The sequence below is a fragment of the Falco rusticolus genome, chromosome 7 (genome assembly GCF_015220075.1).
Source record: "Falco rusticolus isolate bFalRus1 chromosome 7, bFalRus1.pri, whole genome shotgun sequence".
NCBI lineage: Eukaryota > Metazoa > Chordata > Aves > Falconiformes > Falconidae > Falco > Falco rusticolus.
In genome coordinates, this window is record NC_051193.1 from 14209417 (window position 1) to 14235262 (window position 25846).

At 39.7% G+C, this 25846-nt stretch overlaps 1 protein-coding gene across 6 annotated transcripts in view; it reads right to left on the bottom strand.

Moving 5' to 3' along the window:
* The window catches only part of PDE8A (phosphodiesterase 8A), a 157350-nt gene that overhangs the window by 7691 nt on the left and 123813 nt on the right, over positions 1–25846 (bottom strand). For all 6 annotated transcript variants that reach the window (XM_037394512.1, XM_037394513.1, XM_037394511.1 and 3 more), the window contains 15 exons: positions 25224–25280; positions 22872–22929; positions 21307–21395; positions 20994–21072; positions 19258–19395; positions 14013–14101; positions 12292–12343; positions 12149–12191; positions 11112–11189; positions 9801–9871; positions 8991–9155; positions 6316–6364; positions 5911–6046; positions 3352–3550; positions 352–569 (listed from right to left, as the gene is read on the bottom strand). In XM_037394512.1, coding sequence (XP_037250409.1) covers positions 352–569; positions 3352–3550; positions 5911–6046; positions 6316–6364; positions 8991–9155; positions 9801–9871; positions 11112–11189; positions 12149–12191; positions 12292–12343; positions 14013–14101; positions 19258–19395; positions 20994–21072; positions 21307–21395; positions 22872–22929; positions 25224–25280 — 1521 coding nt within the window. The remainder of the gene's footprint in view (positions 1–351; positions 570–3351; positions 3551–5910; positions 6047–6315; positions 6365–8990; positions 9156–9800; positions 9872–11111; positions 11190–12148; positions 12192–12291; positions 12344–14012; positions 14102–19257; positions 19396–20993; positions 21073–21306; positions 21396–22871; positions 22930–25223; positions 25281–25846) is intronic.

The window sequence follows — 25846 nt, forward strand, 5'->3', positions numbered from 1 at the left end:
CATGTTCTACCCAGCAAACATCTAATCGCTCAGCCATAGCTTGTCCTCTATGTCCAATGATACAAAACGATTCTTGATTCGCTAACGTTAAGATTTACTATCTAAGTTCCTTAGATAGGGTCTGCCTTTTTATCCACAGGAGGAACTGAAACCATGGGATTACTCCTAAGTCTGTGCAGGACAGGCAGAAGCACCCTACTGTTTCAGAAGCAAACTTCCATAAGGGTTACGGACAGTTATGCACAAGGCACTGCCCCCCCCCCTCGGATGCTTGTTTGCATTATCTTATGTTACACAGAGGAAAATGAGAGATGCTAGGGGGCAGACAAGGACCCTGGGTTTTAAGCTTACCTCTCCATGTTTTTAAATATATTGCATTTGCCATCCCGGGTGGTGAGCTGGAAAGCCAAGGCAGCATGATGGCTCTCCAGCACTGCAGTGTCATTGTAGAGAATTGCCAGCTCACTGCCAGCGTTGCACAGGAAAGAATTTGTTCTTCCTGGGTGATCCACATCGTGGACTGTGGCAGCAATGAGTGCGGCAACCTCATCAATTGGATCCAAAGTTTGCTGAAAATAGAAGGATGCTTAGTTTTCCTGGAAGACTCATTAGAAACCCTACTCTATCCAAAAGATTAAGCCAAGTTGCTCAGGAATAAAAGCCAGAACTCTGCAGATCAGTAAGGGTCAGATGTTCTAGACACAGCAATGGAAAATTCATCATAAGCTTCACTGAACACTGCATGACTTTTTTGGCCATTTTGTGTCTCTTGAATTTTGCCTTAGCCACACCTTTGACAAAGCACATCAAATTAAACCAATGCAAATTAATAAATTAGTTCGTGTTTTCTAACAACACAGAAACCATCTTCATTAGGAGTTAGGGCATTTGGCTTGGAAAAAACCCCCAATACTGCTAAAAATTATATTTCCACCAGACCCCTTCATTTCTTTTGGAAACTTAATGTGTCCTAATCAGATTCCACTTACGTGCTGGCTAGGTTTACAGTTTGTAAGGAATGCTTGCCATATAGCCAGTTCTATAATAACAGTGTCCTGGGGCTACAGCTAATGTGAGTTCTATGAAGAATACTTGGTGGTTTACATCCATGGAAAAATTACATGACACGCTGTTCTATACTTCCTGCATCAGATCCTGATTCTGTTAGCGTGCTGCACTCCACGTGCTATGTCTGCTTACACTGGTCATTGCTTTATGTCTAATTATATCTACCCTATAATGAAATACAAAACTATTTGACTTTCAAGGTTTTTTTACTGAAGTTTTAATACTGTATTGATACCATAAAGGAGGAAACGAAAAAGAAACCCCAAACATCTCAGAAATATATTGTATGCATTTAGGAACCAGCCTTTACGCTGTGTTTACTGGCTTTTTGTGAAGGATCACAGACACAAAACAATTATGTTACAAATTCTAACACACAAGAGCAGATTACGTTCCCAGTTGAATCTGACAGGAGGGCAGATAATTTCCATTCCAATGAGCTTGAATTTAAGGTCCAAATTCTCTAGTGGCTTCAACAGGACTATTCAGAATGGTTAGACTTGGTGGGTGAAAAGACAATCCCTACCCTACTTTACACCTCCCAAAATTAATGCAGTGACTTGACTTTGGTGGAGCTAGGAAATTTTTCATTGAGGACTGTCAAGAGGGTCTTGTGGAGAACAAGAAAAGGCAAAGAATTCTTTCTACTCTAGTTCATCGTTGGCAGGTAGTATTTCAGGCAATGCTATGTGTTGGCTTCTTCCTTCTTTCTTTCAGCTGCTGCTCATGGGATTCTATTCTTGTGGTATGAAGTTAGGAGAGAGAGGTTTTTAGAACAGCCTCTCCTTAGAGGGACACACTGGCCAGTGCCCAGTCTGGCTGAGAAAGACCTTTGCAGGTGGGAAGTGACCAGAAACTGGAGAATATTTGACCTGTAGGACCACAGCAGCGTATCTGACACTTATTTCCTGAGTCTGACATAAAAAACTTTGCAGGGATTTACAGTACCTTTACGCCCAACTTCAGGTCAAGGATTCTAACTTTGTCATCTTAACTCCTGTGGCACAGAAGTGCAAATGATTCTGAGAATACTGTTTCAATTTGGGAGCCAGAAAATTTTCCCAGGCAAGAAAAGCGTTCAATTCACTGAAAAAAAATCTCAGTGTGAATTTGAGTGGCAGAATCTGGCCTTCTATATTTAGGTTAAGTTGAACTCCGGCAACACAAAAGCAGCTGGTCTGTAACTTTGAAACGATAAAGAGAATTTTGAACTTTGATACTGCTCCTTCTGCTGCTGCAACATATTTTCTCTTCTTCTGCCTACAGAGGAATGGAAATAACATTCTGGAAAAGAAGGCGGCAGTCATGCTTCTGTGGCATTGAAACGAGTCCAGATCTTGTCTGTTTTTCATGGATATTCTTGGGAAGACCAGCTACACCTCTGGCGAATCAGGGGCTGAAAATATTCAGCGATGTTCTATTCCCGTTTGGCATACAGAATTTGTACGCCAGCCTCTGGAGAGCACACTGGTGAGCTGCAGGTCAAGGGACCTACCACCATCTTAATGAGCTGTCAGAAGCTTGTTTACAGTCACAAATGTCTCAGCCAGGTGCCCATCACTAGCACTATCCTCAGGCAGGCCGGTTCAGGGTAGGAATTTCTATCCAAAAACGCAGCTCAGAAGTATGTGCTGCCACTCCGCTGCACACACACGCAAGCACTGTTCTAATTCCCCTTCTACAGCCTGCCCTCTGGGCACGTGAGAACAAAGTTTGCTCTAATTTATTCTGGTTGTCAGTGGCTCTAATACTCCAGTGGGTGTTATGGTACAAGGAACTCCAACAAATAATCTTTTCCAGTGCTCTCCTCCAGTGCAGTCTCTTTAAGCCTCAGGGCATCTTGGCCAGTAGGTGATACAGCTTCCGAAGCACTAAACTTACTTTATGGCCTATATTGTCCTGGGGGTCTTCTGCAAACTGATCATCACAAGGCATAAGAGATGGTGATTTATTACATTAAATCTGTATTTGGCATGTACCGTCAAAAAATAATCATGTCATTAGCTCACGTATCTGAGAATGTTTAACTACATGAAGTAGGTTTGTTTTCTTAATCTCTCATCAAGAATAGCTCAGTGCCTGTAATATTAGTATCCGTGCTTCCACACGTAGTATAAGAGAGATCCTACAACTTCGTAAAAGAGCCCAGTTCTTTGACCTCGAAGTTACCAAGCTGGTTGGCACAAGGCAGACATTTGGCTCTTGGCATCTTTTTTTGACAGTTCTTCCTTTAATCACACCTGTACATCCCACCTACGCTGTTTCTTGTAAACGTGGACTCACCTTTACTCTTTCTTTAGACAAGAAATAAGCAGTGGCATGTAGTACATCTGCTGAATGAGTAGAATTATGGTAGGAGTTGGAGGAATGGTAGTTAGCTTCAATAACTTGTAACCACGACCTCAGAGTTGATTCTGAACAGTTTAGGAATTCACAGATTCCAAAGCGAGCAAATATTTTGAGACCCAGATACACCAAAGGCCTGTGGTGAAAAATAAACACCAAGTTTTAAAACAAATGAGGTTGAAAGCGTATTACATAGCATAAATAATATGAATCTATACAGCATTTTTAACCAATGACATGCCAGGTTAGGTATAAGGACTTGTTAGAGAATTACAGCCCAGACCTGTAGAAATATTCTGCCTGCCCATCACATGCACACTCTCGGAGTCGTGCCAGTTCCTGAAGCTTCCAGGAATATTACAAGGCTCTATATTGCTGCTGTACTACATGTAGCAATATTCTGGGGCTTGGGGAGTCTATATTGGGTAAATGTAGACTGCAATCAAAATGAGATAAATTAGCAAGTACTAAACTCTGTGCATGAGAGAAGGGAGGTAATCTTGTTGCTGCCACAGATTCCTAAACTGGCTTGTTTATAGTTAGATTAAGTAAATCTATACTCTAAAATGCTGCGATCGCTTCTTTCTGCACTGCAGAACTGCTCCATTGCTTTCACGCCCACCCTTGCAGGCTTCCGTTGCTCACTGACTTTGCATGCCATAGGGGATGTGAGATGGAGGTATTCTGGAAGCAAATGAGCAGGCCAGAGTATGCCACTTGTAGAAGACTGTAAGGGCCAGATGAACCTTCAGGCTAACCCAGCTGGACACCTGTCTCCAAAAATAGCCAGCATCACTGTATCCCAGTTCTCTTGCTTCTCCCAGGCCAAACTGCAGAATTTACACCCAGATGCCTGGCAGGTGAATGAAGATCGGAACAGCTGTACAGAATATTTCTAATCTGAAAGCTGTGAAAGTGCAATATGTTTAACAGAGCAAATGAAAATAATCGAGTTTTAGACCACTAGTCTTTTTTCAAACCCAGTTAATAACACTGGTTTCTTGTCCAATATATTTTTTCCTTAAGAAGAACAGGCATAGTGGTGAATATTTTCAAATGTGGATCCTTAAAAATAGATCTTAACCCCTTTATTTTGGCATCTCTCTTTGCTGCTTGATTCCAGAGGCATCAAGCACTCTGATCACTAGCTGCACCTGACAGGTGAGGTGAGGTAATTTGGAGTCGCTGAGGTCATTTAGAGCTGAATCTATACCTTTTGGCAAAAACACTCAACAATACTGTGTCATATGCTAGAATAACAATATATTAAAGTTAAATCCCCCTTAATCCCCCCCCCCCCAGCACTGGCAGACAAAGGTCTCTCCAGGTTTCTGTGTCAGTGAACTGTAATGCACTAAAGCTTAGATTTAATGAATTATCTTGGCTTTACTACCATATGTCTGCTTGGACTTGAAGACAATACTAGTAACATATTCGTACTTATGATTCATTGAAGATCACTTTAATTCTCTTAATAAATGAATTGCTTTTATTTAAACAAAGCAGGAAGCAATCATAATTATAATACGTTTAATAAGAGGACAGGCAACAAAGTACCTCCTTTTTCCCTCTGTGGTCTCTCCAAATCGGTAAAAACAGAGAAACCAATCTGATGATCTCATGCATGTTGGCTGTCTAGTGATCTCATGCATGTCAGCTGGGATAATTAATTCTTAAAGATACTGCAATGTGCATATTAAAAGTTGTAAATTACATAGACTGACTACATTTTGACTTTTTTTATTAATTACTGTATCTATAGCACTTCATTAGAAATGGAAATGTAGCAAAGAAAAAAAAAACCTTAAGTAACCGGTTGCAAATTTCTTCATTTACAATAAAATCACTAAAGAAGAATAAAAACCTCATTTTTTTCCAGTTTTTCTAGCTCATAAAACCATGGTCTAAAAATGAAGTGCATATATGTTAACTAAATGCCTGACATCTTTCTTAGATATTGTTTTTGAATAACTTCCAAAGCTCTTACGGATATGGAATTTTGAAGAGGGTTTAAGACAGTCAATTCATTGCAGGATCTAGCCTCCCAATCAGTGTCTCATAGAAGCTTTAAGCTAAGACAAAGCATGATACATAAAACTAGACTCAAAGGAGAACTTTTGACAGACATCAGAAAATAAAAACAAGGATTTAAACAGAAAGATTGATACATAGTCTTAGTGGAAGCATTTACTACTAGTGAAGTACAGTCTATCAGAACTGCTGATCTGCTTTTGAAAACTTCTTTGATGGAAATTCGTATGCCCTACTTTTTATGAGTAAATATTCTTCAGTTAATCTTATACATAAAATGTGGGTGTATATATATATATACACACACACACAAAATAAAAAAAAAGATTTTAGAATAAAGCCCTTCCTCTTATCCCAGAGAAAGGCATTATAAAGCACAGGTAGAGAAATTAAAGAGCTGATTACAGGATGACATTTAAGTCCATTTTCAGCAACTTCAGTTTACGAGCTTTTGAGTTTACTAACCTTTTATGGGTGGCAGCCTCAAGTTCAAAGATATTAAAGTCCCACTGTTCTTCATTTTCCATGGCCTGTGTTATCCGTGGGGGTATGTCATTGAGGGAGATTGGAGAGCTCAAACTGCCAGCGACCTGATGAGTTTCTGTTGAGGAACGTATTTGCAGATCACTATTAATAACCCTGGGATACACTCCTACTCAATGTACATGTTTTCTTTTCTGTAGTAATGCCTGGCAACTCTTGTTTCTGTAAAGCTCAGTAATGCTGCAGTACCATGCTTATAAATAAAAATAAACTGTCAAAAAAACCCCCAAACAATGCTTATAAAAAAGAACATCTAATCATGTTTCCCATTCCTTAAATTTCTTAACATGTTTCAATATCTCAGCAACTGCCAAATTAAAAACTTACGCTTTGTTGACAGTATGTATTCGTTCCCTGATAATCTTCGTAAACCATCCTGTTAAATAAAAGCTGAGAGTTAAATGCAGGGTATTATAAGGTCTATAAGATGATGACACCAAATAGTAGCGCAATGACTTTAGAGAAGCCTGACTGCAATCTGTCACGGTCATCAAAGCTGCCTTTCCCTTACTTGTGTGTACTGTTAAGATTTGCCCATTTTACATATAGTTTATAACGGATGAGAAACTGCAAGATATGGGATACAACATGAACTCAGGTAAAACCTCAAATTTCTCAGGTGCCAGACGGAGGTCTGGAGTTACAGCCTCATTCACCTTTGTCTAGACAACACACACAGAGGTTCTGGACGTGTGCCACAAACCAGACACAGGATGTCCACATACTTCCCCTCAACAAGCAAAGGTGGATGGTGGGAGGGAATAGATGCTCCTCCTTCTGGTCTCCTCCCCCTGGTACTGCCAGATCAGGTCAGGTCACCTCAGCAGCATAAGAATCTTGTGATTTGTTGCTGGGATTGCAGAGCAACAAATTACTCAGAGGCATCAATGAATGTATGCTTGTTTATTCTCCAATTTAATGCCTCCTAGGCTTAATTCTGGAATGATGCCTAGATGTGCAAACTGAGACAAAGGATTAAAACTAACAGAATGATATATTTAATATTTACTTTTCAGCTCGAGATTCTAAATGCTGTGGCCCAAATCCTGCTTGCTTTTTTGATGTATACAGCTGTTAGTTAATGCACATTAGTTTTTAGCCCATAATGTAAAAAAACCCCAGTTATTAAAAAAATCTTTCTGAATGCACCTACTAAAAACATTATGCACCCGAAGTATAGCAGAAGTAAATGTGGATGCTATATCTGAATGCAATATTTGCACTTAAAAGCATTGTTATACCTAATTTTTATTTTCACATTTATAAATAAACAAGTCTGGAGTGTTGTGATTTAAAAGGAAAGGGAGTACTGTTCCTATAACTGGTTCCGTGACTCTTCAATAGCACTGCCATGACACAAGTATTTAGGACACTAGATGCTGTCTGTCATTTAGAATCAAAGAGTAGTTTTTTTAATGTTGAAATAGCAGGTGTAATGGTATCTGGCAAATCCATCTTTGAACTCCAAATGCCCTTCGCATCATGAATTCTGCTTGAGAGTTCAAATCAATAACCTACTACTTGTTCCCCTACTCAGTCATAACTTCTTAATGTGAAATGGAATAATACGATTCTGTTTTCAACAGACCCTTTGCTGGAAAAATGCTTCTCCCAGATCATTTTAAAACTCTTATTATACCATATACCCTCATGCCCTGAAATGGATTTTCTCAGTTTTTCTATTGCTCTATAAAATAGCCTTTGTTTTATTTTTAGTAGGATTTTGTATTTTGCAATTTTGTTACCTGCATGTTCTGGGACCACAGAATGAATACAGTGAGAATACAAATGTATGTAAGAATCAATAATCCACCGAAAAAAAAAAAAAAAGCAACAGTTGAGTTTATGGACTATATGTATTCAGCAGGAGAAAACATTCAATTTGAGACTCTAATGACTATATGTATCAATATTCTTCCTATATTTTTATAGTTAAGGTAACAATATATTTTGTCTACTGAGTTAGTAAATTCAACCCTATATGAACCATTCAGGTCTTCTCCTGTCTCTCACATATTTCTCTTGATTAGGTATTTGTTGTGGTATTTTAAAAGGCAAAAATACACATAAACTGTTTCAAGATTCTGATAGATACTGCAAAGATGTCTTGATAGTTAGAGGATGAAATGATAATAGATAATAGCCGAGAAACATCTCTGAAAAGCTCACATCACAAGGCGAGCCTTTTTGCATCCAAGATGCTATCAGATTTTTTCCTGAGGTAGCCTGTAACCTTTTATATGCAACCTACAGACTAATATGAACATACATCCTCAAGGCACAGGTAACAGTCATCCAAGTTCATCTAGTTATTATCAGGAGGGTCAGATCCCAGGCTCTGAAGGTTTGGGTTCAATTCTTGCTTAGCTACCTACCCTTTGCTCACCTTTGGGTGTTAAAAGCCCCCATTCCTCTTTTCATAAGACAACATAATACATGCCTTCCTCAGTCTTTTCCTTGCCTTATTTATTTAAATTATGAGTTCTGTGGAGCAAGATTGTGTCTTAATATGCAAATGTTGATATTTCTAGCTCAAAGCACTCTGATCTTTCTATGTCTCTCTATGTGTACAAATATAATCCAAGAAATAGCAACAAAAATACATATTTTTCATTCTTTTGAAAACACATTATTTCTATATATTGAAAAGCACCCAAAATGTGCCATTCCAATCCTAACTAATAAATACAACTCTCTAGCTATCCTTCTTTCTTCCCGTCCCATCTATACCTTTCTAAAATGAATCACATTGAAAAAAGTATTTTTTTTCCTTCCATTTATAGCAAAACAAATGCTTCAAAGGGACTGGTCAAATTTCTTCCCGTTTCCAGAGCTACATTACTAATGTAGGGGGAGGGAATCCACACAAAGTAGTGTGCAGTTTTTCCTGAAAATTTGGCATTGTAGAGGCAAAGCACATGCCAGATGATAAAGATTGAGTAACTGGGAAAATCAGACATTGGAACATCTACCAACAGCTGTTTGTGGCAGTATGTACTTACTGTCATTAACCCTCCCACGAGGTCACTTGTATGTGGATCCTCATCTTTTGTCCCCAGTTGTGGAGAGTACAGTTCAGTGGTTCTTAAAATCTCCAAAGCCCGGTCTAAAGCTTCTGCAACTGGCATGGGACTGCTTTCTTGTGCAGCATTGATGATGTTTATTACCTAGGTTAGCATTAGACACGTTTATGAATTTAGAAGTGATTTAAGAAAGCACAGAGACACTCATCAATTACTATGGAAAACTCACAGTGAATAAATGAGATTTACAACTTTAATCCACATGTGGGAGAATCAAAATGAAAAGGATATTGATAAACCACTGATGTTTGCTACTGCCTAGGAACAAGATTGTGGCCTTAAGGACAGCAGTCTTATTAATGACTTTCCTGTACAATGCACAGCCTCAAAATGTCTCTGAATGGATTTAATACAACCTTCTCCCATTTGCATCTCTCAGTTTATTAAAGAGCTGATTTCTGCCAAATCCTTGAACGGTTTCAGAAGGCAGTTTACAATGCATAAGAAAGAAGGAAGAACTCCAGTCCCTCCTTCAAATTGGCAAAAGTCCTTAAAAAGAGTCGTGTAATGGCTAACCACATGGAGGGCACTCTACTAAGCAGGCTTGGGAGAACTTTGCTCAGAGCATCTGGGTTTTTGGAGCTCTACCAGTAGGCAGGTGGAACGGGGTGAAAAGTTGCACCAGAGGCCAGCAGTGCCTTCCTCCTCAGTGTGGATGCTGTACCGGAGCCTTGTGCCCAGTATTCTAGTGCAGCACGAGCGACAACAGCTAGTCACGGTGCACATTACCTTGGTGATGGGTGCTTCAATAGTCATGGAATGTACCCTGGCCATAGAAGAGCGCCGCCTTTGTGAGCTGCCTGTGTGGAAAACAAAGCAGAATTTGTATCCTGGTTTCAGCGACAAGGCACGACACCAGGATTCAGCCAAGAAATCTTCATTCATTTTCTGAGCTTCTTACCCTGCTGTGCCCTTCAAAGGCAATCTATTGCAGAATGCAGACACATGCTTGTTATGCTGGGGACACAAAAGTGCAAAGAGATGCATGCTGAACCACCGATATCCCCGATTAGACATAAGCAGCTGTAACAGTCTGGCAAAATCATGGCTTTGTTTTTTTATTTTAACTAATTAAAATGCTCAATTAAAAACTCAGTTAAAAGACCATACACGTGAATAAACTGGCAGGCACAGGTAGCTATTGCACTGAAGTTATTACAGGATATATCTACTTTTTCTGCCTGATGCAACATGACAAGTCATAATGAGTCAGCTTCCAAGCTGAGGTAAATCAGTGAAGCTCCTTTGAAGTGAAGATAGCTATGCCAAATTAAAACAGCAGAGGTTCTGGCTTACTATTCATTGGAAATTGAACAACAAATGTTTTCTATCAATTAGCAATTTTGGTTCTGTAAAGAAAAGGCCAAGATGGAATTTTTCTGGATAATTATGTTGTGCTACCTATAAAATGCAGACACATCCCTGTTACTCTGTGCTGAGCAGCTCTTAAGAAGAAAAATGAATGCTATTTTTGCTACACTGCAGCATGATTGTATTCTTACTGCCACAGACCTACTTCCATGTTTCACTACTGTATGCTGCCTAGGCTGTAATGATGTATGCTTCAACAAAATCTTGTATCAGCAACAGTTTTGAATATGTGACTCATCTATCAAGTCTGGGGTGATCTAGTGGAGCAAAATACAACACAGTGAAAAGAAAACAAAACTCATTAAAAAATTATCTTCGTACTTTTATCCAGAGAAGAGGTAAGAAATGTAATAATTTGTTAGGTTTAGAGTTTGCCATTTGTATTTGAAAGTATCTGTGCTGAATCTCATGACGTCTTCCATGCAGGATGGTGGACCATAACCAGCCATTCTCCACTGGTTCAAAAAAAGACTCAGTAGTTCAAGAGAAGAAAATGGGGCTATGATAAACATAAAGTTGTTCATGAGTTGATGACTTGCAACTTTATTCATGTGTGTGTATGTGTGTATATGCACATATATACTTACCTTTATTTGTATATGTATGCATGTATGCACATAAAAATCTGAATATATATAAAAGTCAGAAAAATCTACTTGTTTAACATACCGTCACTCCCTCGTGATGTTGTGGATCTGACATCTAGTGATCCTTTCCTCGTGTCTTTGTGTCTGCAAGTCTGAGTATCTGTGGAGAAAATTATACCGTACAATGACATTAATTTGTGCCCGAGATGTACATTAAAGGAACTGAAACTCAGAGAAAGCCTGATAGCAGCTGAGTAACATTTACCGCACTGCTTCAGCAGATGACAGCCAATGAAATCTGCTTTTTAAACTGTCACCCAATTCTGCTTCATGAACCCAGTCATGGTCTCTGGTAGAACGTGCCCAAGTGTTTTTGCAGAAGGGATGTAAAAGTGTGAAGGGAAAGTTCCTCTCTTGACAGAGTGACACAACTGGAGTTGTGAATACAATTTGTGGAACACACCCGAGTTCATTCAGGCAACAACTGCCACAAAGAACCCGGGGACCAAAGCAGAGTACATGCTAGCAACGTAGGCAATATATCCCAGGTCCCTCACTGACTCCAACAGATACAACCTGTGCTACCAAGGTGACAGTTAACAAGAACCTGCAGCATGGATGCCAAGGATGTCTTCATTAAGGTGTTGATACATGGGATACGGGTGAATGGTAGTGTTGGTCATCCTCATTTCCACCCACATGCAAATACCCCACAATACAGTTAAAAGCAAACATACACGCCACTAGCTACAGACCACCCACAGCAACATGATGACTAGACAGCATCCTTCTCATTACTGATTTTGTCATAGGGATCCACTACCTACAACTGAACTGTGACGCTGAATCCAGCAATACCACAATACCAACCTGGGGCCCTATTACTGCATTTTCCAGGGTGGGTTGCTTTATATCACTTGTAAAACAAATGAGGCAGGTGGAGAGGGCTTGTATTTTTTTTCCCGCCTTTTAAGCTGGATTCCCAGCTTATCACTAGCTAAACAGTACTGTTCAGACTGTCCTGTGCAACTGTGGTTTTCAGTCAGATGACTAACAACTGGTTTTACTCCTTCTCCAGGTATGTTCTCCACTTACTAGGACAGAAAAGATGTGTCATACCTGTCTGAGATTCAGCCTGAATACATTCACATGTCTTCTCCACCTACAATTTAGTATGAGAAACCCAGTTAGTCAGAACTTTCCTATTGTTTTGTAATATTTAGGACTCAAACTAAAGCAAGCATAGCATTATTTTCACTTACCTTATTGTTGTCATTGCACAGTCTACTAATTGACACATAGTGTCTAATCTTTCTGTAGGCAAAAAACAGTGTGTTAATTCCCATCCAAACCTCAGCTCTAATTCAGTGCTGATACACAAAATGGTTAAGAGCAACAAATTAATATAGGACAAATCCTGTTCTGGCAGGAAGGCTCAAGTAGGAATGGAAAAAATTCTATAGTTCTTCATGTGATGGGGAATACAAAATGGAAGCATCTTTTGCAAAGATTGTCTCTTTCTGCTTCCTTCCCCCGCCCCAGCTTCTTCTGGGTTACTGTTGGATGTTTCAGATATGATATAAATGCAAAACACGCAACAGTGCAGTTCAACAATCAAAACCTTCAACATGATTTAGGGACAGAGCAATCAAACTGAAAACTACACCCTTAATTACCAGAAAGCTTTCTATGCCAGCTTCAAATGGGCTTACATTGTTGTGTAAGTAGCAATGTATGTAATACATACTTGTCTTACAAGTTTGGCATCTTAAGCTGAAAATATGTTTTCACTCTATTGATGGACAGTAGAGAATTACTTCCAGGGATGAAATCAACCCAAACCACGTTTTTTTTAGGAAGTAACTGCATGAAGAGGCTGCATTTGGCCTTTCCTTCATGAAGATACACCTTCGTAAACAACCGTCTCAGCCAAGTCTGGAATATAATGTGCTGTGCTTTTAATTAATGTTTCATGTTGCCTTAGAGGCCTTTGAAACTACTCCTGCATGCAACCTCATCCACTTTCTTTCCCAATATAGTATAGAAGGGCTCATCATAAATGTACCAATAACTAACATATAGCTGTGTGCTCCAAATGCTCCACTTGGGGACCAGGCAGAAGTTGCACAAAAATCAAGACATGCTTGAATTTTGACCAGGATCAAAGCACACGGTGACCTCATCACATAAAGACACTCGGCAGCAGCCATGAGTAGGTGAGCAGGGAAGGACATAGTACAGGTGCACAGCGGAACAGGATGTAGGTCCTGGTGGTCCCAACACAATGCACAGAAAGAGAGGAGGGTGCACTTGCACTTCAGAGAGTATTCGAAGAGTCAGAGTCACAAATAAGCACATCTAGATTTTTGAGTCCTTTTTGGGGAGAATTAGGAGAACTTCACTTTCCCTGCACAGAGCACGTAAAGTTGATTATGCCCCAAGGAATTAAATGCAGAGGTCTGAGGCTCCCTTTCTTGTGTAATCATAGACTCATAGAGCCACTTACGTTGGAAAAGACCTTTAAGATCATCAAGTCCAACCACTAACCCAGGACGGCCAAGCCCACCACTAAACCATGTCCCTGAGCACCGCATCTGTGTGTTTTTTAAACGCCCCCAGGCACAGTGATTCCACCTCACCCCTGGGCAGCCTGTGCCAGTGCCTGACCACCCTTCCAGCGAAGACGTTTTTCCTAATCTCCAATCTAAGCCTCCCCTGGCACAACTTGAGGCCGGTTCCTCTTGTCCTGTCACTTGTGACCTGGGGGAAGAGACTGACCCCCCTTGCTGCAGCCCCTTGCAGCAGCTGTGGGGAGCGATGAGGTCCCCCCTGAGCCCCCTCCTCTCCAGGCTGAACCCCCCCAGGTCCCTCAACTGCTCCTTCGTACTCAGTAACAGAATAATCCAGTACCTGCTGAAATCAGCTGGACTCCAAACTGAGCCCTGATTTAGACCTAAATCACAGCTTTAGCTTTCATACTTACCCTCCCTGTCCAATGACAGGTAGTATCTTCACATTTTGTTGTATGCTATCTCCGTTTTTCTTTTTCGCATAGTACATTCCTTGCCATTCCTGAAAGATGAATTCAAGTGGAAGGAAGCTCAGATAAAACAGGAAGAGAAGCTGTAGCTTCATACCTTTTTTCATTGAAACCCGTCTTACAATGCAAAACCAGCCAGGACTGCTTAAACCCTGCTTAGCCCCAAACTCCTTACAACTACCCTGCAGGTCACCGTGTTGCTGCCAACGCACAGAGAAGTTCCCGAGGGGCAGCCTGCCCTGCCGTGCCCCAGGACCACGCACTGCAAGGCTGGGACTGCCCCACTGACCTGCCTGCCCTTCTCCCCGACTGCACTGACCTCCCCTGGGCAGGAACATTGAGGAGAAACTACTACGCTGACCTGTCCGCCTGCACCCGTGCACTGCACCATCCCTCCTGCAGCCTTGGGAAGCCTTATCACCAGTTAACATTAAATATATCTGTGACTAAAAGTGCTTTGGTATCCTAGCACATTTACTTTCCACACATCAGTTCAGTCTCAAAAAGTGGCAGAGATTTATCCTTTTTTTTTTTTTTTTAAGCAAAAAAGCCTAGTAAAATAGCTATGGGGTTCTGCCTCGCATCTGCTGACCTCTCCTCTAAAACCACCCTGGTTTCAGGTTCATATATAAGTAGACAATTTCTGAAGCATCAGATTGTCACTGCCAGTATCATCATTTTTTGATAAAATTCTTAAATGGGGGGAAAAAAGACAGGGTGGTAAGGAATTTTTCATTTTGCAGTAAGAAGTCTTTTTTTTTTTTTTACTCTGGAAATGAGACATCTGTTTCTAGCACAGAGCCTCATTTTCTCTTTCAACAGGACTCAGGGAAGTGTCCCTTCTCCCTTGTTTAAGACATGCTTTTAAATAAAATACCGTTAAAACAATTGCTTTTGTAATTTAGAGATTTTAAATCCAGAAGGCGTCACTCTCACCAACCAGCTCCCCGCAGCAGAGCCCCCCCGCGCTGTGCAGGACATCTCCGGCGCTGGCACACACAGACACAGCTACACGGGGCTCCAGCGCACACCGGGGCACGAGCCCCTTCCTCACCTGCTGCCCCTTCCCAATCCCCTCACCACGCTGCTGTTGCTTCCAAATTGCGCTGCAACTACCACAGCAAAGACACATACCACGACACTGACGGACCTCCCTGGGTCCCCCCTCGCGCGTGGTGCCTGGACTACGGTTGCCCCCCTCACAGGGCTATTTAGGAAAACTCAGGGAAAGCAAAATCTGGGAACCCTGAGTCTCCCCCTTGCATTTCTGGCAGCAGCACAGAGGCCAGTAACTTTCCAACAGAGCCACTCTTTTGTAACCTGGCAGCCGACAAGATTTACAATCTCGCCTAGACATTTCCACCCCTAGAATTGCTAGTGGTAGTCTTTTTTTAACAGATGCGTATTTTGAGCTGGGCATCTAATAAATACCAAGTGATTAATAAATAATTGATTCCGTATTGCATATTTACTTAATTCAAAGTACCCATGCCAACTGCTGTCTTTCAGTTGAGTTCAACAGACTGAAGATCGGATTGCACAAACATATGTGAAAATACCTTCATGAAGCACATGATACATATTTATTTATGTTAGACTGACAGATCTTGCAGTCAAGCAGGCCAAAGCACAGGTACAGAGAGAACAGTTTTGCATTTATGTTGATGGAGCCAGCAAATAAAGACTCCAGCCCACAGAGAGCTGCACGGTGACAGGCTGTGCAGAAAAAAATAGGAAAGGCTTTTCCAAAGATCTGTGGGAGAAAAGAACTGTGCATAACAATTTGTGAAGTGAGCATAATATCTTCTCCTGTGAGCTGCGTGAGGAATACAAATGAATATAAAGCAAACATCACAAAATCCAATGCTCTCATGATTAGAAGTATGCATATCAATAGTTTCCTGACAACCAGGATGAGGCACAGATAAGTAACTGATCTCTGACCCACGTAATAAACGCAGAATATGCACAAAAGGGTGAAGTCATAAGGTACAGATTGGATAATTTCTGCATCGAAAGTGCATCCTTTTCAAGACAGGTTATTCACTAATGAGTTCTTCTTAGTCAACAGATTGATTTTTTTACCTCGTGATTTTCTAAAACCTGTGAAACTGTAGTTGGAAATGTGTGAGGAAAAAGGTCAGCAGAATTCTGAGAAATAGGAGGTCCAAGCCAAACTCCTGCTGGTAGGTAACGTTCTCCTAGGGATGTTACTTAAATATATTTTAAGAATACCATATGCTCTCTCACAGAGCCTCTGTCAGCAATCCAACAGAGAAGAGCTACTTCACAAGACATGCTGTCAGTCAAGCGCATCGTTACAGCTACATTGCAGCCACACAAGTACAGTGATCGGTCACCTCTGCATGGCCTGGCATGCTGGCATCCAATGCAAAGTGAAAACCATACACAGGAAAAAAACACGTTTTGACTCTTTAATAGAATCAACACCGAGGTTTCCAACTTCATCAGGGCAGCCATGGCAGGCATCTATCCGCTGAGCACTCCTACATGCACAGCAATCCAGCCTTCCTTTCAGACTGGGGCTTCTTGCACTAGACAGCCAAGTTCAGCAAGCTACTTGTAGACAGCAAACCAAAATAAACACAAGATGTCATGAAAACAATCTCACAGAAAGTAAGGCTGAGTTAGGAAGGAATAGCCGTAGCCCTTTATCATGGACTTGTGATCGCTCTCCCACCTCCTTTGTAGACAGCCGTCTTGCAAGTAATTCCCAAGGAGTGAAAGGAACTCCATGTCTTGCCTGATTTATCGATAGCTATCCACTTCCCAAAAATCAAAACTAAGATAAAGAGCTTTGTGTCAAACTGCAGTGATCAGAGGCTGCAAGAGTTCTAGTCAGTATTGCACATTTCATCTTAATGGATGTAATCTGAACCATGACACAGAAGAATGAAGAAAATACACTTGTTTTTTAACTCATCAAGGATGGATGGATGAAAATGCCTTTCAATAATGCTGGCTTCTTGCAAATTACAGCCAGCTGTAGCAACCAAAAATGAACTTCCAGAGATATATTTTTTTTGCTGAGAGAAACAATATCCTGACCCAAGAATCCCTATGTACCATGCAATTAGCAATTTTTGTGTTTAATGCCTATGAACTTTTGTTTGAATATACTGAACTTGCTCACAGGGCTGTTTGTCAGCACGAGAGGGCAAATGCTCCAAGACATTTCATCTTCCTAAATTCCATTTAAAGACTAGATGTAGATTTTATACAGCTTGCATTTTTCTAAAGATCAGAAGATGTTGCTTTCTATTATTTCTGTTACATTTCCACGTTTGTTCAAAACAGAACAACCAAATATGTTGACAGAAAAATATCACAGTAGTAGACAGTTGGCTTTTTTAGTATGCTATAACCTACAGTAGCCAATACATAGCCTTGTATAATGGGAAGCAGGCTTTTAAAGTCAGGATATAAAGAAATCACAAGCCTGAAAACAACATACAGACTATGTCAGAATGATCCAGACACAAGTTAGGCACCCCTGAAAATGCTGTAACATCTTGACACAAATGATTCCAAACTAAAGCACCTTCAAAAGGCTGCAGTACATCAAAGGTTGCTCCACACAGTTAACTTCTATTCAAAAAACTTCCTGTAAGAATTGAATTTGCAATTAACTTTTCTACTAATAGATAAATGTAAGGCTACATTGACTACATACTATAAAATGTTTCAAAGGAAGATACAAAAACCATGAAAACAGAATATATCCACCTAAAACAGCTTAAGCTGTTCCAGACAGGTTTAAATAAGCAGTATTTCATTATCCCTCACAGTTGGAAGTCCTAGAGCCAGGAATAAAATAAGTGCAAGGAAAGAGATGGATTAGGGTTAGATTTCTATCATTCGTACAGTAAAATATATTTTCGTTATTAAAGAAATTTTTATCAGCAAACTATAATATTAAGAATTAGATCACTTCAGGTCTTGAGAACTGACATGTCTAATGTATTTGAATCGTAACTTAACAAATACTCCCTCCTAACATCAGTTTAGTACTACACACATTTACTGGAATAATTTCAGTCAGGCAACAGAAGTGCGGAGCACCATAATCCAAGCTATTGTCTACTGCTGGGATGCCTTCCAAAAGGCCAATACTTGTAGAAATGCGAGACACGCTCTTGTTGAAATGCACATGCAACATGCATCCAGCTAGAATGCAGCTTTTGTTGATGAATACTTGTGTTAGTACCCTGATTTACAGAGTGTGACTCATCACAGTTTTGCATCGGTGCTTTTGCATCACTGCCTAGATACACGGAGCACCATGATTCATTTTAGCATCAACCTGCTCTGTGTCAGCAACATGCTGCTTCCCCACGGCCAGTCAGTATGACCCACCTTGCTATCCTGACTCAGGTTTGAGCACAGGCCATGATGCATCTACAAACAGACCAATTCCCACATCTCTTTGTGCAATCTCCATGACCTTCTTCTTATCAGGTACTATGACATGTTCAATGACAACAGAAGCATTTACAACTCACTGTCAAAATGAAAATGAAAGCTCCTAGATGAATTATCACACTACAGCCACACAGTCCCACAGGACTATCATGGACCTACCAAGCAAACAGTAATGTCTCTCCGCAATGACCTCCCTTGATGCTAGCTGCACTTCCTCCTGCAACATCTTGGCACAACAAACATTCCTAATGGAAATCCGTTAGACAGCTCCCACGTCATTAGAGAATAAAAGGTATTGGCAGCTGACAGCTGACCCTGCCTATCACTCTCAAGTGATACTGCAAATGTCTCTTCTGACATTTTTACATTCTGAATTTTCAAATCAGCTTCCACATTCCATGCCAAAATACTTCAGCATGGTTCTTTTCTCATTTACATCACACTGGATAACATGTGCATGCATCTTACTTCTTTTCAGTAATTCCCACACCTTTTGCCACATACAGCATATATTATAAAGAAACACAGCAAGTCACTTATTTTTGTAAGACATGTACCTCTTCCAAGCAAGAAAAGAGAAAGAAGCCCTTAAAAAATGAGCATTTTTTAGTTCCTCTTCTTGTTTGAGTAAGAAAGCTGCGTATGGTATGTGTTGGTGAAGCTTCAAGTTACATCATGTGTCATCCCTGGACCATAATAGCTTTTACAGGTAGCAAATGATAAGTGATACAATGCCATTACTCACCTTTCCTATCTTTATGCAGGAATTAATAGTATCTAGGAAATCAGCTTTTTTTTCATTTATAGGCACTTCTGTTAATTCCTTTTCTATTAGTTCACCTATTTGATAGCCCATCATTGTTTCAAAAGCAGGATTGACGTACTGTGAAATAAAAACAAACAAAAACCCATTCAACAGAATACTTAAAGCACAACAGAATCCCTTTTTCTTCAGTTTGCTAAACCAAGGGATCTCTTTCCCAGCCTTAAATAAATCTCCACATGTACTGCTCCTGAGAAAGATGCCTACATTTTTTCCTTTGTGAAGCAAAACAGGAACATCCATGCTACAAGAGTTGCACAGAGTGTATGCATGTGAGCAAAGAGAGGGAAATTATGGAAACAGCTGAGTATTACATATCTACAGAGTTTAGACAGACATTCAATTCCTGAAAAATGAGCTCACTCAGTTCTCAAATCTATAAACCTCAAACCTACCACAGGGTTCCTAAAAATCACAAACTAGATGGTGGGACACCCCAGGACTATTAACCTTATCTATTGACAAATTCATCACCTTATTGTGCGTAAGGGCCAACCACCACTATTCCCCTATCCAGGCAAATCCCAGCCATGCAGACTAGAAGAAGTGGAATCTAATAAAACAGCTTCCTCTCTGAACTGAATGTTGCATTTCGCTGCAATTTTGTGGCCCTTGCCCAACAAAATGGAAGATTGGTACCCATAGCCCACCCCTTCATGACCTTCTCGCTAGCCGAGTTACAGACACATGTCATAACAGCATCTGAATGCCTCACAACTTACAATGTCTCAGTATAAAAGAAATTAAAAGGGTGCTACTGCATGCTCTCTGCTTCTAGAGGTTCCTTCCAAAGAGCTTTCCCTATGTGAGTGAGAAAGCCCTGCCTGCCGGAGCTCCAAGACTCTTGCACATGTTGATTCTCTCATATTCTAGGGCTGCCAGCAGAGGGACAAAATATGGTCTGGAAATACATATTTACAACAACTTCAGGATGTGTTCTGTTATTTTTGTAAAAGGGATGAAAAAGGCACATCCTCCTTCAATGAAACTGCCATTGTCAAGATTTGGGTCAAGAGGGTACAATTTATATGCATGTTATAATTCCCAGAGGCTCAAACTCAGACTCTTTACTGATAATAAAATCACTACTCACTGCCTTTCATAGCTAGGGACGGAACTAATGTCCTTATAAGGATCATGTTTTCAAGTCTGAAAACCTAAGTATAATTTCTTTTCCCTTTTTAAAAGAAATTTCTAAGAGAGGATTACATTCAAAAACGATTCCAATGCATCAAACAGTATCCATTTCAGAAGAAAAAAAAACAATCAAAAAAAGCTTTATTTAACTAGAACATCAATTAGATTTACTTTTCAGGAGCATCAAATTAACGTACAATATTTCTGGAAAAGAATGTATATAAGCCAGTGGCTACATCCATTCATGATATAAAAGCATAATTATAGAAGAAAACCCCAAGAGAGTAAATCCTTATTCATTCAGAAGCAACAATTTCCCTTAAAATGGACTTGATTTATGCAAGGTGTTTTAAATCAAGAAAATGCTACTCTGCAGCTAACCTTACTCCAACCCTTTCAGAACCATTAAGTTAGGTTAGATTCTTGTACTGTAAGGAAGAGTAAATGTAATCATGGATAAAATAAAACACAGTCAGCCCACAGAACAATTTTCTGTACTTATAAAAGTAACTGGAACAAACCTGTATGACATGGTCTTCACTTGTGATCTCAATGGCTTCTTGACTTTTCTCTAATGCCGTAAATAACGAATTACATGCCCTGGAGACAAAAAAAAAAGGCATCTGATTAAATTTAATCCATGTAATTCTTAATTGTATATGACAATAAGGTATTGCAACTCCATAGTGAATGAAGCTGTACTTTAATGATTAACATATTTTCTTCAGCTAACTGAAATTCTATAATTAACTATGGTACAGTAAAATAAATACTCCTTTAAGGATGTGGCTGAATTGGCATTGTTTTGGTTGATAATGTTTTTGGTAACATTACCTTAGTTTGAATTGTGCCTGCACCTGTCCAAATTCCAGCTGAATCAACTCATTGTAACAGGCCATTATATTAGAATTTTCTACATATCTCTGCAAATAAAAGGTTAGAAATATTTCATTAATACACATTTCCATACTCAAGGGTATGAAGTTCTGTTTTCTTTTGCTTGATAAAGAACTAAAAAGGAGTAGATATGCCAAAAATGAACATGTTGTAACACAAGCAACATGAGAAGATTATTTTTTGGGACTAGTAAAATTCTTCAGGTTACTGCATTTCGTAAAGGTGACAGATCATCGTTGCAATGAGGTTGAAACAATCTGTTTATTCTCTGTGATTGTCAGCAGGATCAATATATTAAAACATCTACTTTAATGAAGTTATATGCTTTCATGCTACTTATTTAAACAGTGAAAAAATTACGTTGTGTCTCAAGTCATCAAAATTTGAGATTATTATCAGTTTCCAATTGCTGATACCCCAAAATTGCACGCACAGAAGGACGCAAAACCTCCTGACATACATACCTGCCATTGGATACAACTATTCAACCTGGGGCTTGTACAGCAATGACCTCAGTATCTTTGATTATTTTTTTTTAAAACATCTCTTATTTACCAGGTGCGAGCCTGAATGTTAAATCTTCATTCATACTAAACTGCCACAGACATTGATAGTTCAGGAGGGAAGACTGATTATTAAACATAAGCCACCACATCAAGGCTGCTGAACAAAATTTTCTGTACTTTGCCATTAGCCCATCTCCAAGGCTCTGATGCATAAATAATTCAGAACCGCTGTCAGATTACTTATCTGCCCAGTGGAATGGCTCTGTATATCTAAGCACCGTTATTTTCAGGCTCTAGCGTTTCCTGTGCTGGGACCTTACAACAAATAAGCAAACAGGTGCAAATGGATTGTGCTGGGAGAGCAAAATAATCTGGTGAGCATGCAACCAAATACTCTTGTATCACACTGTAAATCATGTACCTTTTTGTTACATTGTCAGCTTCATGCAATGAGGAATCCACTTAAGTGACGCACTAATAAGCACCTTTTCTGCTTAACTGGAATCGTTGCCAAGGAACAGATTCAATGTAATACTTTTCAGGTGCCTCCAAACAATAGATAATACCACTTGGCAGTGTCTGAAGCCTGTTTACAGATGCGAATCGACATTTGATAGAAGAGATTTCCCACAGCACATTCTGTGGTTCATTGCAAGCTGCTCTCTGGCTCTGCTACAGTCACTAGTCAATTTTGTCAGTGTCAACTTCACAAGCAGAGCATCATATACCTACTCTGAAATACATGCATAAAGTAGAAAAGTCTCAGCACTTCTAACATTCCCGAGAATGTCCACCTGCTTAGTCAGAATCATTCTAATTCTACTGGTGTATGGGAGTTCAGAGTTTCAATACATGTATAAGAATAAGCAGCATGAACAACATTTACAGATTGGATTACTGACACAAACGCTCACTGACGGCCAAACTTCTGCATAGTTTCTTGCATGACAATTTTGAAACGTCAGAGCAACCTAGAGGAGTATAACAGATACACACCCTTGTGAAGCCAGCAGAGATCAGGGGCAATATTGATGACTCTTCACGATCAGCATGCCTTTTAAAGAAGGATGACAAAGTCAGAGATTATTTCTGTAATCAACTGAGACCCAGTTTCACAAGCCATTGACATACCTGTACCCCAGATGTCACACTAAAGCCTAATGTGGCTAGATCCTTACAGGATCTATGAATACAACACGGTGTTTGTGGGTTTTATAAGCTTTCATCTTTGACGTGGATAAGCCAAAATTTTATTTTCCTTTTTGTATGTAATGAGCTGCTTACATCACAAAAAAATAATGCTTCAAGAATAAAAATTAGCTGTTGCTGGAGTATTTCTTTTTTGGTACTGGATTCTTTGTTGTTTATGCTGTCCTTAGTCAAAGATGCACTTGGATATCTACATGGACGAAGTTTTAAGAAATTACTTGTCATCTAGGTGTACCAGATCTTAGGTGGGCCACTCAAGATGCCTGAATGAGGATTGATTTTATGGTGTTGCCTAGCCAGTGCCTTCTAGCAGGTCACTTTGGGAGGATGTACTCCTAAAAATTATATATCTGAATAACTTTTAAAAATTTGGCTATACTAACTGTTAAAAGATACTCAGCATATTTGAACGTATGGCTGGAATTTGGAAGAAAGGCCATTACATTAAGTTTCTGTAAATGAGCAGATGGAAGCTGGTCAGGTTTAGCAGATGGCACAATGGCTTTTATTTATATGTGAAATTTTGGATCTCATGGCACCTCTTTGCTTACTGTCCACTTGTTTCTTATGCATGAGAAGAGAATGATGCCTGCTAAAGTACACAGTTTGCCCAAGATTAAGCAGAGAGAGAAGGACAGCTGACAGAAAAATTTCCCCATTACCAGTTATCTGGTAATGCTCCCTCCCAGAAGCACAGACAGGCATTCTGCAGGGGAAAAATAACCCAAAACACAACAAAAAGAAAAAACAATAAACTGAATGGCAGGAAAATGAAGATTATCCTCCGTATGTTACTGGCTAAATGTCAGGCTTCTTCACAAGCATGCTTCTTGCAGCAAGAAAGGAAAAGTGTGGAAGTTCTCTGTCTGTGAAATTCTAAATGGTGACTCCAGAACGTTTGTGTTTAGCACATGGGAGCTTGACACAGCCAGCTCAGCCCCAGTGGAAGGCACACTGGTTTCTGAAGTTTTCTGTAGACAGGGACACTAGACACATCTGAAAAGTTTGAGAACTCAGGCTTCTGAGATACCGTCACTGTGAGGGACTATTACTGTGTCCCAATGCACGATGCGAACATTTTGAAAAGACAAAAATGAACTGCAGGGAAAAAAACCTTTTGAGCAACTTCCTAATTGTGAGTCAGCAAGCCCAGCTTCCAAGCTCTCCTACGTTGCAAAAGAAGCTTCTGTCCCACAGAACCACAGGTGTCTTTCTCTCTGATATACATGAAACAGCTCTTGAATCACTATTTGCTCTTTTGCTCCTTTTTTTCCTCTTTTGTGTTAGTTTGATGAGTGACAATTCTGATTGTAGAAGCAATGGTTACCATAGGCAGAAGACTTCCTGACATAAAAACATGGAAAATTATATTCAGAATGGAATCCCTTGAAATGTTTAACTGGGGTCTTTTGTTCACTAGAGATGGTGGTGGCAAATGGGTTTTTTAATAGGAAATTTCAACACAGAATCACTTCCCAGTATAAATATTTTCTGAGAAGTGGACACTCCCTAAATTTTACTCTGAGGAAATTATCTTCCATTTATTTCATTTCAGATTAAATATATTGCTTTCTTTTTTTTTTTTTTACTGTTAAATTATTTTATTATATTGAAGTAATGTTTTCAGAGAGAAGAGTAGGAAAAAAATACATGCAGTGCTTTACCGAGATGTCATAATATAGTCTATTTTACTTTTAAAATTTCTATGATCAGATGCTACTTTGTACTGATCAAATTGTTCTGTATCTTTTTTTGTAATTCAGCAGATCTCCTGTTTGTGCTGTGATTAATCAGACTGAAAGATGGATCAAGAAAAGTTAAAAATACAGATCTATAAGGCAGTTCCACAGTTCTGTACATCATGTTGATGAGGTTGTTTGAAATATACTCCCAAAGCCTGCAACGATGAGGAGATGGGAAAAAACAAGACCCAAAGTCAAAATTCTTTAGTAAAAACTAGAAATCAAAAATCCTGTCCCAATCCTATAGTCAAGGATGGTAAAAACTGTCTGGTATAACACATTACCACTAGCACAGTAAGAAGTTCTAATTTAAGTTTTTTAATGTAGCATTTACTTTTACAATTATAATAATTACATTTTCTTTAACACATGTGAAAGTAAAGACACAAGTATTTACCTTTGTACTACACCAATAATGACTGTATTTTCCGAGGGTTTTGTTCTTCTGATAGACCTTTAAATGAAAAGCAAATCATTTAACATTTGTTTAAGTTCACATTTCAGAAAACATGATTTTACAGAACCTTCACACAGTACTTTTCTTAAAGTCTTTCTTTTAAAGGGTTTAACAACAAAACAAAAATCAAATCCTGAGCCTGCTGGATGACTAAGAAAGGAGAATTAGTTTAGCAATATCTGTGAGTCCATGAAAAAAAAACCAACAAGAGACACAGAGAATGTAGATTAACCTAAATCTCACATACTCTCAGGGGGGAAATAGCAAAAAAAATTTCCCCTCTGAAACAGCACAGAACAGACTTGTCTGCAGGACTTCGCTTCACTCATTTAAGGAACGTTTTACTTTATTCTGAGACAGAACGGGAAAAATGTAACACGGGGAACACTGCTGATACCTAGCCTTTGCCTGACAAAGATCTTATCTAGTTACTGTAGTTTAGCAAGAAGGGCCTTTGTCCCAGTGCCCTGAACCCACCACACTCACCCAGGGTACATAACCTGACCCCACCACCCCCACCCCTCAGACTGCCATTTAGTCTAGACACATTCCCAAAGGGTATT